The following is a 19,084-nucleotide window of genomic DNA, read 5'->3' as shown; positions in this document are numbered from 1 at the left end:
AATGAGAACAAGGAGGAAAAAGTAACCAAATTTACATGGCTCTACAATTCATGGTTTTGGTTGAAATGTCAGGAGTGTAGGTTGGAATCTTTGACGCCAAACATAGATTAACTCAGTATCTCAGGAAACCAAGCAGTGACAACAAGTTCATGATTTTCCTGAAAGAAGTTGATCCCTCTACAAAGGCAAGATTCAGAAAGGCCCATGCAAAGTACTTGCACATGCACTTGGTGGGTGTAGTCAAATGGTTTTTTTAAGAGTAGCTTCTCACACCTGAACTTCTCCAGATAATCTCCATCCCTTTTGGAAAGGGATGGGTCTACTTATGCATCTGGAATATCAGGTATAGTGCTTTGGTATTCTTGCCATAGGCATCTTAGTTGCACAAAGTTTCCAGAAATCCACTTGCCATGGTGGTGCCCCTCCCAAATCTGGCAATAAGGATAAGGCTCAGAAGAGCTTCAACTCCTCCAAATATATGGATCATTAGAACAAATTACAAGGTGTGGAGATGCAGAAGTTGAGCAAGTCACTCTGAAGGCTAGGACCAATTATCTGTGCTAAATGGAATCCTTGCTAGTTCCAGACTGAAAACAGAAGGGGAGAAGTCAGCTTTATCTGAAGGGAGAGAGACCCTCCTAAGTTCATAGTTCACAACGTTAGAAATGAAAGTATTTGCTTAGTCTAAATTGTAACAGCAATAAAAGACTACAGAAAAAAGGCATGAGGTGTGGGGGGGGGGGGAAATCCCACAGGGCAAAGCTGCATACTCTTCTCCCTTTGACATTATCCAGCTCCATCTAGCACTTTAAAACCTAACAACAGAGCAAGCATTTTGAAATATATATAAATAATATAAATAAAAAAGGCTGCATTACAAGGGGCAGGAGAACCTTTGTAAAGCAAATCCTCCATGTGTGCAAACTCTTCCTATGCATGTCTACTCAGAAGATAGTTCAGTAGAGCTTATTCACAGGTAAGTGTGCATAGGATTCGTCTTCTTTGGTGATCGATCATTCAAAGTCGAGTAAGATTGTCTTCCATGAAAACAGTCTTAATAGTGAGTGTGTAAGTGACTCTGGAGGCCAATTCTGGATCCACACGTCCTTCTACAGTGGGGACATAGGTTTATGGGTGGGAGTTGATCACAGTGAGGGTTTGCCAAAGGTGCCAAAGGGTTTGCCTTCCTCTTAGCTCGTTTCTCCTTTTCACCCTGAGTTCATGCTTCTTCAAAGTCTGTAAAACCTTGGTAAAGCTGTTCTCCAATTGGAGCCCTCGCAGGCCAGTGTTTCCCAGTTATTAGTGCTTATACCACATTTTTAAAAAGATTTGCCTTGAGAGCATCTTTAAACCTCTTTTGTTGACCACCGGTATTTCACTTTCCATTCTTAAGTTGGGAATAGAGTAGTTACTTTGGAAGACAATAATCAGACAACCAAACAACTTGACCAGTCCAATGAAGTTGATGTTGAAGAATCATTGCTTCAACACTTGTGATCTTTGCGTCTTCCAGTACACTGACATTAGTTCGCCTTTCTTCCCAAGTAAACGCATAAAATTTTTCGGAGACACCACTGATAGAATCTTTCAAAGAGTTGGTGAGGAATCAATGCTTGTAGTTGGGAATAGGTGGAAGGAAGTGCTATAACTTGAATACATCAGGTCAATCCTCCCCCAAGACATTTACTCAATTTGTATTGCAATTTTTAAAATGCAGATAATATGATTACAATATTATGATGGGACTGGATTACACAGTGGGCTAAATACAAAATTATGGCTGGCTACCAAGATTAGTCAGAATGGTAACATTCAGGTGCCCATACTATGTAACAAGTCTGGAGGAAGGTTCAGGTAATTCCTGGATTTTCAAGAACAGGACCAGCTATTATGTATTCCTTCAGCCTAACAAGCATAGGCACAACCCAAAACCAGTATAGCTCCTTACAGAGGCTAATCTAATTGTATCTGATCCCCTCCCCCACACCATTTTAAGATTATAACTGAATACAGGAATTCAATACAATCAACAATTGAATAGTTACTAAAGATAACTTACACCAATCTTTCATTTTAAGTGAACCAAGGCCCTTTGCTTCAGAACTGCATGCTAAAACCAAGCTTTCCCCTGCCATTTCAGCAAGCAGGTCCAAGGAAAACTGCTTTGTGCTACTGGAGCAAGCCTCTGAAGGCACACTCACATCACCAAACAGCAAATCAATGGTTGCAGCATTCCCCTTTGAACCACTGACAGGTTTCAGTCACCTGATGCCACTAGAGCAAGCAGGTGATTTGACAGGTGGGCAATCCCACCCACCTATCAAAGTTGGCCTGTGGAGGGTAGAGAGATCCTGCCCACCAATATAAATACCTGGCCTCAAGTGTTTGAGTTCTAACACACAACAGGAATACATTAAAATGCCTGTAACTGGTAATCAGGAAATACAAAAACAACTTTGCTCCATTAACTTAAGGTTTTGCTTCATTTTGACAAAGAATCATTATCACAGGGCACACTAGGAAGCCACAGGCTCTTCCAGAAGCGCCATCTTGTGCCCAAGATTTTTTTGGGGAGGAGTGCACGCTGCGCATGTGTGACACCGTATCATCGGAAGAAGGCCTAGTATGGAGCGGCTTCCTCTCTTGCACTCAGGATGAGCCAGCCACTGAACCACGCTGCACTCTGCCTCCTCCACCCACTCAATGTTGAGTGGGGCTGGCTCCCTGCCAGCAGATATTGAGGGGACCGAAGGCACTTCCACCCCTAGGAGCTGGGCTCTTCAGCTGGCATCATTGGAAGAAAATATTTTTTAAGTTCTCCCTAAGAGTTCTCAAACTGTACAGAATTCTTATTCAATAAATTAGTATCCATGAAGTCTAGATCAAGGCTGGGGAACCTCAGGCTGAGGATCAAATGCTGCCCTCAGGCCTGTTTATGTGGTCCTTTGGACTCTGCCCAGGTCACATGCCTCAATGGCTCTGCTTGGTCCCCTCCTTGAGTGCTTTAGCTTGACTAAAACGTGTAGGTGTAATAATGCTTCTTTCTGACCTGGAAGGACATGTAGTTCTTGACATCCTTGAACAAACTGATAAAAATGACAGTAGTTAAGAACTGTTCAGCTGAAGATGTACATTCATTTTTTCAATATGGTTGCTTTACTTTTAACCTCTTGAACCTTGTCTTAATAGACAGCTTCTACAATAATTTTAAAAGGTTAACTGAAATCCAAGTGCATAACACTGCAAAGTATTTTCCTATCGTCACATGGATATTCCTTCCTCCAAGGAGATCAGGATATGCAGATATAGCAAGAGTGGCAGCATTCACATGTGGCAGGAAAGAATGGTAAACAGCTTACCATGAATGAGGAGATCACTCCTGCTTTGCTCCTTCTGTAGCAGGAGCAACAAACCATCATTCTTGGTGAAGCATTACACTCGGCTCCAGCACTGAGCTTGTTTGGAGAGCAGCAAACCACAATGTGAAGCTAAACTTTGTTCTTGGTTTACCAAACATTGTTTGTTGGAAGTGAAACATACTGCAATCTCCAGTTCAGATGTAATGCCAAGCCAGGGACTGTGACTTGTTGCTCCCACTGGGGAAAGAAAAGAAGGGAACCAACCTCCACGTTCATTGTAAACTGAATTTTTTATCTAACAAAATTTAATTTACCCATTGATTGTAATAAAACCTCTAAGCGGTTTACAATAAATATTCAGATTACTGGAAAACAGCTAAAATGAATGATAAAAAGATGAAAACATGCCAACATCTATGTGTCTGGATTGGCTAACCAAAACAAAAATGTTTTAATCAGGCACCAAAAAGTACAGTGAAGGCGCCTGCCTGGTGTCAACAGGCAGGGAATTCCGAAGTGCAGATGTTGCCACGTTAAAAAGCAAATTCCTCACAACTTCAGAATAAGCATTTTGTGGCACCTGTAACAGTGTCAGTCCCACAGATCAAAGAAATTGAGTTGGCACATATGGGAAAGGCAACTCCACAAGTAAACTGGTCCCAAGGTGTTAAGGGTTTTAAATACCAATAGTAACACCTTGAACTTGGCTGGGTAACAAAAAGGCAACCAGTGCAGGTATCTGAGCAGAAGTGTTATGTGCTGACAAGGTCTTACTCCTGTCAGCAACTTGTGCTGCAACATTCCACACTAACTGCTGTTTCTGGGTCAAGCACATGGGAAGCCCTATACAGAGCACACTGCAGATATGTGAAATGAACCACTGTGACTTGCTCAAGGCATCCTAATGACCATCTAACATGTCCTTGCCTGAAATGTGCCAAAATATACAATACGAACAATAAGGGAATACTCTATCAGATTTTCCTGTAGCAAGTTGAACACTGCTACATGAATATCAATTGATATACCCTTAGTATTAGAGACCCAAAAGCAAAAGCCCTAAGAAATATTCTGATTTTACTGTTGAAGAAAATTTCTCCCTTTCAGATAGTCAAGGAAAGATCTCTGATTTCAGATAGCAATTATACAGGGCTCTGCAGTGCAGGAATCTTTTGTTAAGTATATTGAGGATCATGGCACAATTACCCCACACATGTCACATTGTACCACACACCAGACTTTTCCCAGACTTGCTTTTTCTAATTCTAATTTTCTAATTTTCTAATTCCAACAGACTTAAAAAGAAGAGAGCCAATCAAGAAAGCTCAGGAACCTGAGATCCACATTAAAGGGCCAGAGCAGCTAAGTTCAGAGCAACAAAGTGGGTCTGTAGACAAGCCCATCTCACACTTGAGAATCATGGGTATTACAGCAACACTTGTTTCACAGTGAGGGGAATAGTACAAGATATGTACATGGGTGGGTTCTCTCCCTCAGTAAATAGCGATAGGTAGAAACTTCATGTTGAACCCTTAACTGGGCCACGAGAGCTTCCTTTCTTAGCTTAAATGACACATATGCTCACCATAAAAACTGCTTTCAACTCAGCAAGCTTATTGTTGGCACAACTTTCATGCAGCCCTTGCCAGTGGTCTTTCAGTTTTAAAAATGGGGGTAAAATCACCTGATGGAACTTCTGCATGCTTAAAAAGCAAGACAGGTTGACAAGCCCCCTTCACAGTGACTCTCCACTTGAATACATCTGGGAAACAGGCTCACTCCATTTAATGGATGCCTCAGCATTTCAAAGCTTTTTCAAGTTTACTGGGAGTAGAAAACAAAAAAAATCAGGAGAATGATACCACGCTTTTAAAGCATGACATCTTCCAATATTCTTTAAATGTACTCAACGACAGAAAAATAGGAGCACACACAAAAACTAAACTCAAAAGCAAGTAGGGGAATGATTCACCTTGCATTAAGACTAAGCACTATGTTCATGCTTTTAATGGCATGTCACTTGGGATACCTCTCCTATCAATCCACCATAAATCAATTCAGTAGCAGTAGTCACACTTGCAGAACTTGATGCAGCTGCCTGAAGATTTAAGTATTGAATAATACACTAGTAGCCTGGAGAATATTTACAGATCTGCAGGAAAGACCCTAGAACTGCTACAGTTCTCAACTCACGTGTCCTATGCAAACAAATTACACTCAGTTAGAAAATATCAAGTTTCTGCATGGTATCGCTGAAGCATCATCTTGAAAGCAAGTACAAATGAAGTGCACACAACTGAGTCATTATTGTACACACAGAACTTGGAAGAGGTATGTTCCTCTCAGTATCTGAAGTCTAGCTAGCAGAGGTGAGACAAGATTTCAGAGACCCCTATTTTCAGTGTCCACTTGCCTTTGTATAAATTGATTCTAGAATTTCTGCCAAACAAGAAGTGTCTATGAAATGATGTGAGCGGTATATAAAAAGATCTGGAGAAGTTTTGTCTATTAAACAATATACACTCTTGAAGTTCATATTAGGAAACACACATTGCAATTGTATAATCACTGATCTCTTTCTAGTTTGGGTGGGTATTGCTAAACAATTAAAGAACAGAAACCTGGGCAGTATCAAACAATCTGGTAGAATGCATTTAAAATAAAAATGAACAGTGCATTAGTTAAATGTGGCATATTAAGGTAGTCAATGGGTATGATCCTTCTCCACATAAGCACACCTCCTTGAAAGGAATCCCCGTGAGCTGTGGCCCTTCATGCATTGTTGGACTCTCAACACCCATCTGCTCCAGTCAGCATGAACAAAGGTTAGGGATAATGGGAGCTCTAATCCAGCAACATCTCGAGGGCAAGTTTCCCAACTATGCCGTAGGGCAGAACAAATCCTACCCCTAGTGCAATCACAATGCATCAGGCATTCAAAAGAAAGGGGCTTACATTTCCAGCAAAGGTATGTATGAGAGGCAACCATAGGCCTCCTCTGCCCCATAATAACCTGATGCCTACACAGATACTGGGAGAAGGGGAAGAAATTGTGCTTGGCTGTATGCAAATCTTTCTGCGCACAGTACCTATGTCAGGAAGAATCACACCCACATTCATAAAGGAAGGTTATGCTTCACACAACAGAATTAGAGAGTACATAACATTTTCAGAATGGATTGGAGCAAGCTGCAATACATGCCTGATTATCTGGGCTTTATTAACATATGTATCCCTTGATATCTCTTAAGTGAAAATTTGAAAACCAACGATGATTCAAAATTAAAAGTTACCTATTTAGTATCTCCATCACACCCAGTTAATTAACTGTGCTGTAAAATGCATCAGAGAAATATTTGCAGAAGCATATTTACATGAGTCTGAAATACCTTCATTATCAATCCACTTAAGGGTAATTGGTTGTTCCTGTTGTAAATTGCACATCTCTCTAACTTCATCACAAAGTTCACCATAGTTGATGGATGCACCCAGATTTGTTATGAGGATATCCCTGAAAGAGATGAATTCAGATTCAATAGCTACATGTGTTCACATTAAACCACAAGACATTTGCAAAGATTGAGGCAATCTATCAGCAGCCCTAAAGATTTTGCATTTCAGAATCTCACAAACAGTTTTACTGACCCAACATCTGCTAATTATATACTACTCATTCATTAAAAAAAAAAAATCAGAACAGTTCACAACTATACATAAAATAATAAAAACCATATAAAAAAGTTACAATCAGAAATCAGGTAACTATCAGGGAAAACTGTACGGTGGGCCCACCACTTACACACCTGACTCAAAACCAAATAAATAAATGTGAGTGGAACCCACAGCAAAGAGAGCTTTTAAAGCCCTCTGCCTTGCTTACTGTGCTCTGGGAAAGTCACACAAGGGCCCTAGGACACTCTGAGCCCTTGTGCCTCCTTCCCAGAGGCAAGTAAGGGCAAGGCTCATTCTGGACAAATAGGGATGGTTCAGGGGGTTCCTGGCTTTACATGATTTTGCCTCTGTGAGTGCACCCCCAGAACCAAACCCTCATGTAAGTAATGGGCTCACTGTATTCTTAATTGCCTGGGGTGCTGGGGTATTTTGGGGAGGGGGTTGTAGCTGTGGTTTTTTAAAATCTTTATTTTAGATTTTGTTGAAATTTATGTGGAAATTGTTCAGTCTGGGTTTTTTATTTTAATATTTAATTTATTGTTCAGGACTACTTCTGTTGCAACATTTTTTATGTTGTAAGCTGCCTTGAGCATGGTTTGAACTGTGGAAAGGCAGCACACAAATAAAATTACGTATATATGCATGCATGCATAGGTGTGACAAAATAGAAAAGTTTTCAGTAGGTGTTTAAAAGTTGAAACAAAATATGCCTGATGAATCTCCATGGCGGAGCATTCCACTGGAATGGTGCAATGACACTAAAGGTTCAGTTCCTTGTAGCTGTCAAATGAGCCTCATCAACTGATTTCACACAAGATATAATGGTGTGGAAGAATAAGCATGTACTTTAAAAAATACCTTCATCACATTCCTCAACATTTTTAGTCAGCAGGGCTTAATTTAGAAGAATTCTATGAACTGTATGTAAGCAAAGCAAGGAATGCTTGCCATAAAGGAAGATTATGCATGATCACTTATGCTATGTTAAGCACTGTCACACCCAGGATATACAAACATCTACCCTCCCAAGCTTCCATGGAAACACACTAACAATCATGAATGGTACAACTCCCTAATGCTTTTATTACTAGCCTATTTGTTTAATCATAATATCAAAGGTGTACTGTACCATGAACAGACACATTGAATTATTTAGTACTTTCCTGAATAATTCTTGACACTAATTTTGCAGTTTTGATAACTGTGACTTACTGCAGTTTGACATGTCTGATCACACAGAAATAAGAATCCACTACACACACACTTGCATTCTGCCATGCTACATTTTATACCATGATTTCATAAAGCAATACTTATACAAACCTTCATGAATGATCAATAAACCCAAGCTGAGTAAATAGGGATCCCTACATTGCAATGTTAGCTTTACCCTTTCCAATGAGGGTAACAACAAATTATAGACGGATGCGGGTGGCGCTATAGTCTAAAACCATCAAGCATCTTGGGCTTGCCGATTGCAAGGTTGGCAGTTTGAATCCACACGATCGGGTGAGCTTCTGTTGCTCTGTCCCAGCTCCTGCCAACCTAGCAGTTCGAAAGCATACCAGTGCAAGTAGATAAATAGGTACTACTGTGGCAGGAAGGTAAATGGCATTTCCGTGCACTCTGGCTTCCGTCAGTGTTCCATTGTGCCAGAAGCAGTTTAGTCATGCTGGCCACATGACCCCGAAAGCTGTCTGAGGACAAATGCTGGCTCCCTTGGCCTGAAAGCAGAGATGAGTGCTGCACCTTAAAGTTGAATTTGACCAGACTTAACTGTCCAGGGGTCCTTTACCTTTACCACAAACAAGGCATAAAATCTTGCTATTTGATGCTTTACAATGTCCCCATTTTACAGAGGCTAAACTTAAAAGTTGTTCAGAGTTAACAGAGAAACACATCACTATTTTAAACAATGAAAATTAAAGGTTACATCCAATGTTAGATCTAATGGGCATGACCAAATTAGGTTAATTCTAATAGAAGCACTCTAAGTAAATCTTAGCTGGATACAACCCTATGTCATTCCTCACATAGTGAAACTTGAGTGTTACTTGAAATTATAGCTAAAATATGCCATGAAGAATGTCCCCAAAACGCTGTACAGGCTGCATTTGTCAACAACCCACTAAAATCTTATTGCACTGCACAACCAAGAGCCTGATTGACAATTCATTTAACCTTAATCACTCTGGTTTAAGCCAATGAACAGGCTGTTCCTAATGAAATTTTCACATGCAAGTCTTAAAGTACAATCCTATTCAGAAGTATGTTTCACCAAGTTCAGTGGGACTTACTCCCAAGTTAGTGACATGTGCATAGGATTATAGTCCTAAATGATCAACACAAACAAACCCAGCACTGTCCAGAACGTATACTGAGTTTTAAACATGTTTTATTTCTATCACATATCTAGAGCTGTCTGTCATACAAGGGACAAACAAGAGGACCAAATGCAGGGATGTGGGTTTTCCAGAAAATTTTGAACTGAAACATTTTCATAAGCAAAAAATAATTTGCATCAGAAAATGTTTTAATGCCTTAGAGTGACCTGATTTAGCATGTTTATTTTACTTGTTTTTAGAAAACAAAACTTGTGACACTGTGAAGCTTGCCTAATACTGTTATTTGTAATTTGCATCCATTCATCCTTATCAATGAACTTATCAAAGGGACATTTTCCAATGAAAATATAAAGCAGTGGTGGTGGCAGGGAATCAGTTTTTGGATATTTCCCACCTCACACTACTGCTCAAGTTCTTTTGAAGTCAGCATTTGTATAAGATTTCCTATGATATATTCGTAACTGCATACAAAATGGTATACCACTGGCTACCAGAGGGCAAAGTGCAACATGGCATTACTCTGCAGCACCATTACATCACAGTCACAGAGAGCTCTGCCAGAACAACTGTTTTGGTTGTGACTGCCAATGCTATTAAAGCTAAAGGGGCTAAATCTTAAATCCAATGGTTAAATTGTGAGTTGAGATACAAGGTACTAGTTGCTAGGTTCTTTAGAAAAGCACAAGAATGTGCCACAGCCAGGGTCCAAGGAAGCGAGAAACTAGTTCCAAGAGCATTTCAATGGGCTTTTCACAAAAAAGCAGCCACTGCCTCTGCTCAGCATCACACAAGGGAGTCTGAAAACCAGTTTCTGATATAACTCTGAGGTGGGAGAGAATTGTTCAAAGCCAAAGTCAAAACATTCAACTGGGTTAGCATTAGCTGTTTGTGAAACACATGCAATGCTACAGATCCTAAAACATGTTTATACCCAGCAGCTCAACTCTTAGTGTACACTAGTTTACTGCGATTTCCTATGTACAGGCCCACCAATAAGGAGTATAGTGGGTACGGCTGTATTGGGTCCAGGGCAAGAAGGGAGCCCCAACAATGGAAAATATAGTTGTGCCTTGTAGGGAAACAGATATATTGCAAAATATGCAAGCACTATTTTTTTCTGAGTAATTAGTGTCCTACCACCTTTCAGTGTGAGTAGTCTGACAAGACAGTGTGAGTATTATGACTGACAAGTGTTACAGAGAAATACACATTAACATCAGGGAAAACAAAGATTGCCCCAAAATGTTTTTTTTTTTTTTTTTAAATAATATTTATTAAGATTTTCAAAAAAAAAAGAAAATACAGAAAGCAAGAATTAAAATACGTTCATAGCCTTATTTTCATATATCCACTTTCTGGGACTCCCCCCTTCCCCCACCCCTACCATATTCCTTTTTCATATTGTTGGCTCCACAAGCTCTCAGTTCTAATTAAAAACTTAATTTGTTTAAACCATTATTCGAATTTAAAATTTCTACACTCCACATCAATACCCTTAATAAAACACAAAAAATTTCTTTCCCAGGGCCCACCCCATTTTCATTCCACAATTTCCCTTTTTTTAATAATAAAAACACCCCACATAATAAAAGTATCAGAAATAAGAAATAAAGAGTATAATAGATGAGACAAAGCCAGTTCAAAAAAAGAAGTTAACAAGCCTTTGGATTTTAGTTCTCCCCCCCTGTCCCCGGTTTAATTTCCCCCTGACCACCAAACCATGTTATCCGCCTGGGATTCTTACAATCCATAAATCACCTATTTCCCCCAACTCCTTGCTGGTTTTTTTTTTTTTTTTTTTTTCTCTTTCATAATTATTTTTAGAACACTTAACTTCAGATCTTTAATAAAGCTCCCCCCATTGTTCTTTCCAAATTGTAGTCCAGTTTCCTCTTGTTCCGCTGCTGAAACGTTCTAATTCAGAAGCTTAGTAAGTCTGCAGGGATTATTGTTATTCAGGAACAAAAAACTTGCGTTCAGTCCCTTCCTTTCTTCAATAGAAAATTCTATTGTCTCCTTTAGCTGAACACCCTGTAGACAAAATATTATTTCCGTTTCGCAGCTTTCCCAGAAGATAACCAGTCCTGTAAAATTCCAATGGTGTTTTTTTCACTTACGACCATCTTTGTAATGTCCCGAAACTCCTCTAGGGGGATTGTTATAACTTTGTCTTCTCTAGTCCAAAAGTCCGATTGTTATCCATGTTTTCGCCATTTTGTATCCAAGTTTTAACAAGTTGTAGCAAATTGTAACAAATTTAGCCAGCAAAGTTCTCATAATAAAATCCTCTCTGCTTTCCGACTTTGACAGCTACTTTGACAGCTGTCAAAATCTCCGACTCTTTTCACCAGGCTCTCTCTTCAATCACCCCGGTTCCCAGGGGGGGGGGGTTACGTTTCTTCTCCCTCAGTTCATCCTCCAGCACAGTTCTTATGATTCCCCATCGTGGAATTCTTAATTTTTATCAGCAATACAAATCTTTTTGGACCTTGGTTTCCCCGTCCTTGTCTTGAAAGGTTTACAATAGGGGGGGGGACTGACTTCCTTTTTGGATCCCCCCCCGCTCGTATCCAATTCAAAAAGAAATTCTTTTTTCCTCCTTTTAAACCCAGTTTCCAAATTACTCACGGGTTGTTGTCTAAAAGTCCGAATTTTCAATAGAAGAAGTCAGCGCTCTCCGCCGGATGGCATGCGGCTGCGCTCGGCAGGGATAGCAGAGGACTCAAAGCACCACGCTTCTCCCCGGCACCCGATCCGTAGCCTTTAAAAAGGCTCCTTCACGAGTCGGGAGGGCGCTAGCGGTGCCAGCCGAGTCTCCATGTCCACGACCCTCGTGGCCGTGGTTTTTAAGGGTCCCCGCATCGCCGGTGCGGTAGGACCCAGCCCCTGCCGAGCAGGCTCCCTCCGGAGCTCGGAGGGAGTCCGCCATTCGGCGATGGCGCCAACCCGGAAGTCCTAAGATTGCCCCAAAATGAACCAGGAAGGCTCTCCTCCAAACATTGGAGAAGAGACTTCCTGGTGCATTTTGAAAGTGCTTTTTGATCTTCTCTGGTGCATGTGTGACTTTAGAATTTTTTTCTGGATTGAGATGACAGACTTCCTGATTAATTCTGAAGCCCTTTCTAAAATCTTTCCTTGGAAAGAAGTGATTGTTGCCTAGAGAAAACAACTGAAAACTTCACTCTTTTAGTATTTAGTCCACTGTGAGTGGCCAGTAACATGTTTGGCCAAAAGTTAGAAGCAAAGACATGAATTCATGTCTTTCCAACATGCTTCATTTCATGCAAAACACACACCCCGAGCATATTAAACTAAATAAAGTGCTAATGCAAACAAAACCATATGACAGGGGGGAACAGCAGTTTAGAATGTGTAATGCAGTGTTATACAGTCTCTTGGTGTCTTGGGTTTTTTAAAATTGACTGTAGCAGCAACATGAGAGTGGGGGAGGTCTTATTAACTCCTTTCCACCACAAGGCAGAGCTACTGTTCGGTTGCTGCTGCTGGTACAAAAACTTAAATGAGTATATTTATGCCCAACACTGAAAATGTTTTTGTTCAAAAATATAGAAGGGTCACTGACCTTTGCTGATAACATTGCTATAGTTATTATGAAGTATAAATAAAATTCCTACAACAAATGCTCTTATAATACATTGCTTGGTTCTTAACAATTTAACTTATGCAAGCATGGGCATCTGAACCTTGATTGCTGAAAATCTTTTGACACCCCACCACCTACAAACCCCAATATGAAGTACCTGTTCTGGTACTAAATTGTAGTATTATCAGCCTAAAATGAAAGACCCATCGCTTTGTTCAGAAGAGCGTGATACACAAGTTTTGCACCAAGCCACCATGCAAACAGCATTAGTATTTCCTCCCAAATCTTACAATGCCAATGCAACAGACTACAGAAATTGATAAAAACATACGTAAATTTCATTCATTATAAGTAAAAAAAAATGGCTAGTCCAAGTCAGAGAAGACCTACTTAAACGAAGCTACAGTAATTAATTCCAGAAGTTTTGCTCTGAGTAGGACTTAACTGGATACAACCCAATATAGACAAAACAAAAGTTGCAAAGAACCTGATAAACAATAAGCGAAATGAAGGGCAAAAAACATTTGATATAGCTTACCCATTATAATGTGTTTTTACTCTAATGAAATCTCTCTTCATATTCATTTTTGATCCCATTCTGCTAGGCATGGTACTAATGCAGCAGTCAAAGTTAAAGATAGGTTCTGAGTTTACAGACTTGTCTTCCAAATCATTCAGGAGAAATGGGGTATTGTAATAAATGAGCAGGCAAAGTTTCCATGCTTCTTCTTCCAAGGTAATAGCCCCATTAGGCTGCAGGCAAACAAAAAAGATATAAATACACAAAAAAGCAAACAACTGATTGGAAAACAGAATATACATTGTGCTAAACTAAACAGACACCAAGTAAGTCCAACAAATCAATGGAGGAATTCAGGTTCATGTTTTCTTCTAGTATCCTGATTCTTTATTTTTATAAAATTGCTAAAGTTCCATGAAAGCTGTTTAAATACCTAGCAAATATATTTTAAAATTCTGAAATGTAAGACTATGCTCATTTAAAATAAGACTAATTACTTTTTTTCTATTTGGGAACAAAGTTGAAACAATAGAAAATTAAAGATTCCAGCCAGTGATGTCAGCCATCACTGCTTAGCAAACAGAAGGATAACTCTTTTGCAAAGAAATTTGCTGGCTCCTGACACCTTCTCTTCCCAGCACTCTTGCTAACCTTCCTACAAAATCACTGGGGTGGGGATATGGTCTGTGATCTTTATCTTCTGGATTTGCAAAAAACATTGGCGGAACTATCACAAACCTATTTGCTTCCCTATGTTTGAAAAAGGAACTTTAGGAGTTTGAATATATCCAAATCACAATATCCAAAGCAGGGAGAAAAGTCCAGTCTAGGGATTCAAGAGTGGGAATAAGATAGGACTGCTCAGCAAGTTTTATTCCTGCTTACAGCATTTTCTACAAAGCATACACTCAAAAAATAGGCAGGGAAGCCATGAAAGTACAAAATGGCATTCTAGGTAAGTATGAAAGCTTACGCATTTCCCTAAAGATCAAGCTCTCTGCTATACACAACTGCATTGCAATTTTTGCTTTGAAAGTCTTCCTTTTGTAAGCTTTGATATAGAATGTGTAAGGCATGTCAAGGTATTCATGCAAAGCATGTGAATCCACATTTTAGATAAAAGAATGCAATGTTATGCAATTGTCCCCCCTCAGATATTTGTAAGCACTCTGGACAGTCATACATTTCCCTACTCAGGAAAGAACTTGCAGATACTTTTTTCCTCACACTAAAGTACATTTAGGGTAAAGTGTGAAAGATTTTTACACAGGTTTTTGTCTACAACTTTACCAAAGCCATAAAACACTACATTGTTTTTTAAGAACTTACATTTAGATAGGAAAGTTAAAACCAAGATACTTTATTTAAAAAATCCTCACAACTCTCAAATATGTAGATTTCAAAAACCCCCTCTAATTCACAAAATATGCCTTGAGGCTATGAGCTGTCAACATAACCTAGTAGCCAATTACTTGCAAAGACAACATTAAAACCACAGAACAGTGCATTCCACTAGAATCCTATACCCCCCCTCAATCTGGTAACAGTGCTGACCTACACATTTGGTTACCTGTGGCTACTCCTTCAGCAGATATGGGCACCCTTCCAAAAAGAAAAAGACTCCCTTAGAATAGCCTGTCCTGAACAAATGTCTCCTGAGCAAAACTCCCCACCTCATACTAGCCTCTTTAGCACATGCACAAACACAAACACACCCAAGGGTACTTTTCAGATTGGATTAGCCTTAACTCATTTTCCCTTCATAGGCTAGGTAAGGAGACCAGTTTTTCAGGGAATTCCACCACCCTGCCCCTCAAAAAACAAAAAACAAACAAACAATGCTATGCAGTTTCTGGACTTTCCTAGCAGTGCAATACTGTGTGTGTTCATTGGATCCTACTCCTAGTTACGGGTGTACAGTGGTACCTCTGGTTATGAACTTAATTTGTTCCGAGTCTGTTCTTAACCTGAGGTACCACTTTAGCTAATGGGGCCTCCCGCTGCCGCCAGCACACGATTTCTGTTCTCATCCTGAAGTAAAGTTCTTAACCTGAGGTACTACCTCCGGGTTAGTGGAGTCTGTAACCCGAAGTGTTTGTAACCCGACGTGTTTGTAACCCAAGGTACCACTGTATAAGATTGCAAGCTTCCAATTTTCTGTGGAGTCACTCCCCCAACATTACACCTGCATTTGATCCACATTACAGTGGTACCTCGGATTACGTACTTAATTCGTTCCGGAGGTTCGTACTTAACCTGAAACTGTTCTTAACCTGAAGCACCACTTTAGCTAATGGGGCCTCCTGCTGCTGCCGCACCACCGGAGCATGATTTCTGTTCTCATCCTGAAGCAAAGTTCTTAACCTGAAGCACTATTTCTGGGTTAGCGGAGTCTGTAACCTGAAGCGTATGTAACCCGAGGTACCACTGTACCTCCAATACCAAGCTGAACCCTCCAGCACAAACTCTTCACTACCTTCCACTAGCAATGTCACCCAGATTACCCCACACATACCTCCAGAAAAACTTACCCACTTCCTCCTCACAACTCCGTTTCAAGACCTTACTGTGACTAAGCCCAAGCAGGTGAAACAGAAATAACTGCATATTTGTCCCCCTTGCTTGCCCCACCTTCATTTTCTGGACTGTAAGCCACATCTGTCATTCTTCCTGAAACGTCATGTACATGCTTGGCACTATCTGATAATAAAAAGTGATACAGAACCAGCTCACCCTCTCTCAAACTTTTCTCTTAATGTTATACTGCTTCAGACCTCCTTCAAGTAACTGGGGTTGGGAACCCATCTAACAAAAAATACATTCTCAACTCATCTTTCTCCCCGCTTCCATTTAAAAGATCTCGCCTGCTTCTAGGTATAGATTGTAAACGCCTCAGATCAGGGACCTATCCTCATGGTAATAGAGGAAACAAAAATAAAAACACCCCCTGCTCTGTCTCATACTGTCACATTGCTCCCCAACCACCTTAAACTCCTTAGTGTAATGTGTGTACTGAGTTTCCTCAGACATAAAAATCCTTCCTCCCCCATCACAACAGGTATCAACTATTTGCAAAAGGACACAACACACCCATGTGTTTGTAAGCACCTAACAATAACAGCAATTCATCTAGTTTTATAGAAAAGTAAAGGAATAATCAAAGTTGCCTTTTTTATAGAGAAAGGAATAATCATATTTCTTTACTTCTCTATAAAAAGGCAACTTTTAAACACAATAAAGGCACACTACCTGCACAAGGCTGCTTGCAAGCCTAGAAAACAATTGCAATTTATACTCCAATTCATATGAATCTTACTCTTCCTGCCCGCCTTCCCCATACCGACTTGTGTTTGCCGGGGGGGGGGGGCAGGCGAGCGCTGTCTTCTCTGCCACAAAAAAGAGTAATTTTCCTCCCCTCACCCGAATAAATTCCCACCCACCCCTCAAAAACTCCACAGAAGAGACTCACCTTTCCCTTTCCTTTCCCTTCCCTCAGTCCCGCTTTAGGGACAAGCTCTTTCCACACAACCCCAAAACCAAAACTTTTTAGAGGGGGGGGGTCGTCCTGAATCCTTCCTCTTCCCTCAGGTCTCGGGCTTTCCCCACCCGTTGGAAGTTTGCTCCAACTTCCGAAGCGAAAGGAGGGAGGAGAAAGGAGAGAGTCGGGATGTGGGTGGGGGGAAGCTCAGAGTCCTTCGCCCGCCTCTTCCTGAGGTAACACCCGACCCGCCGCCTCGAGCGCGCCTTGGCTTAGAAGGTAGGCTGCTCGGTCGGTCACTTGGCGGGCGCGCTCCCGCAACCTTTCCCTCCCACCTCAGCGGCAGCGCGTCGCCGACACTCCTCCTCCCAACATGGCGGAGGCCAGCCCTCGAGGGATTTATTCCTCAACCCTCCTCAGTCTCCCCGCCGCACACGCATATACAGCGGCAGCCAATCAGCTCGCTTCCCCCGCCCGAGCCTCTCTACCTGCCGCCGGCCTATAGTAAACAAGAGGGCGGCCTCTCACCTGGAGCCGGTTTCCCTCGGCCCCACCCCTGAGGGGGAGACGGACCAATGGCGAACGGGCATTGGGCGTTACCTGGCTGAGATGGAGGGGGGGAGCCGTCAGAGGGGGAAGAGGCGGGGAGGGGAAGGGAGGGGCGAAGGGAAGCTTTCGGGAGCCAATAGAGGGGAGAAAGAGGGATTAGAGGTGGGATGGATAATCACCTGCAGCCAATAGGGAAGGGAGGGAATGGGACGAGCGGCTAATCTGCCTAGCAACAAGGCGGGCATGACGAGTTGAGGAGGCTTTGGAAAGGGGGAAAGGAGAAGGCAATGGTCTTTTGTGCCGGGGGTAGCCTCGCCAACCTGGTGCCCGCTATTCCAAAACAGCTGGGAGGCACCAGGTTGGCAAAGTCTGGCCTTGAGATCCAGGTTCAAATCCTCCCCGTCGCCCACAAAAGGGACTGGGCAGCGCAACCGACCTCAATGGGCAATATTTGTGGGGGTAAAATGCGAGGAGAATCTTACACAGAATTTTAAAAGATGTTACAAAAGTTGGGTGCCGCCCCCACTATCTGCCTCGCGGTAGCAAGATTTCAGAGGGCTTGGGCTCCTTTTGGAGGTGGCTTCAGGCACCAGGTCCACTGGCAGACCAACTCTGTTACAAAGATGTGATATGAAGGCTGGCATCATTAACCCTTCTAAGTGGGAATCTCTTGCAGATGACCACAGAGCCTGGAGACAGGTTGTGTATTCACAGCAGTTACCAGAAGAGGAATGACTGCTGGAAGGAGTGCAGAAAGAAGAAACCCCATGGTACACCTGCAGGACTCCTTCATCTGCCCCAGCTGCAACAAAACATGTCTCTCCCTTACTGGTCTCTATGCCCTGGAGGCATCATCTTCAATTGTCTCCTAAGACAGATGTATGCCAACTGGATGAGTAGACAACTGCCTGCTACAACTTGGGATAGAAAAAAGCCCCATAAAAATTAAGAGTACCAAGAAAAAAGGGGGGGAAAATAAAGTTAACAGGTTTAAAAAAGTAAGAGGAAAAAGGAGAAGAAAGACAGGAAAGGGGGGGGGGGGACAGAAAGACAGGAAGAGACCAGAAAACCTGAACGTGAGTAAAGGATAGCTATGCAGTCTTTTCACTGCAATCCTACGCTTGTCTACTAAAAGATAAACTCAGTGGGGCTTACTCCCATGCAAGTATGTGTAGGATTTCAGCCTTCAAGTTTATGGATAAATGTACAGGCAGCTCCCATTTTGTGCACTTTTAAGGCACACACGTGCTGTTTTTTGACCAGGAAGAGGGTGGAATGGGGGTGGGAGTGAGATGGGTCATAACGGGGCAGGGCACAAATCAGGGTCGGCTGTATGTGTTTATAGGCCATATTCACAAACAATAATTGTTATGGAAATTTAAGTGGTAGGAAAATGTTTCATCTAAAAACAAAGAGCTTTGCTGAATTAGATCAAAGGTCCATTTAGTCTTGCTTCCACAGTGACTGGAAAGATGCTTCCAGGAGACTTAGCCATAGCACAATAAGACAATTGCTTTTCTCTGCTGTCTCCCCTCATGAATGTACCTGTTGAATTTC

The 19,084-nt window shown here is 41.5% G+C and overlaps 1 protein-coding gene and 1 long non-coding RNA gene across 5 annotated transcripts in view; one reads left to right on the top strand and one right to left on the bottom strand.

Moving 5' to 3' along the window:
- PRKCZ (protein kinase C zeta) overlaps positions 1-17,612 on the bottom strand; it is a 101,745-nt gene extending 84,133 nt beyond the window's left edge. Inside the window, exons 1-3 of one of the 4 annotated variants that reach the window (XM_081016140.1) lie at positions 17,507-17,612; positions 13,519-13,733; positions 6,749-6,870 (exon numbers count right to left, since the gene is read on the bottom strand). In XM_081016140.1, the coding sequence (XP_080872266.1) occupies positions 6,749-6,870; positions 13,519-13,589 (193 nt within the window). In that variant the 5' untranslated portion in view covers positions 13,590-13,733; positions 17,507-17,612. Of the gene's footprint in view, positions 1-6,748; positions 6,871-13,518; positions 13,734-16,749; positions 16,775-16,969; positions 17,447-17,506 lie in introns of those variants that run through there. The other 3 variants (XM_081016139.1, XM_081016142.1, XM_081016141.1) reach the window with 3 other exon arrangements.
- Positions 17,613-17,804: 192 nt separating this feature from the next.
- LOC308482863 lies at positions 17,805-18,494 on the top strand. The gene is made up of 2 exons (XR_013989472.1): positions 17,805-17,885; positions 18,204-18,494. It is a non-coding gene; the product is annotated as an uncharacterized lncRNA (long non-coding RNA).
- Positions 18,495-19,084: the final 590 nt, after the last annotated feature.

Source organism: Podarcis pityusensis (genome assembly GCF_964106645.2).
Source record: "Podarcis pityusensis genome assembly, chromosome: 8".
NCBI lineage: Eukaryota > Metazoa > Chordata > Lepidosauria > Squamata > Lacertidae > Podarcis > Podarcis pityusensis.
This window is presented reverse-complemented; position numbering and strand designations above follow the sequence as displayed.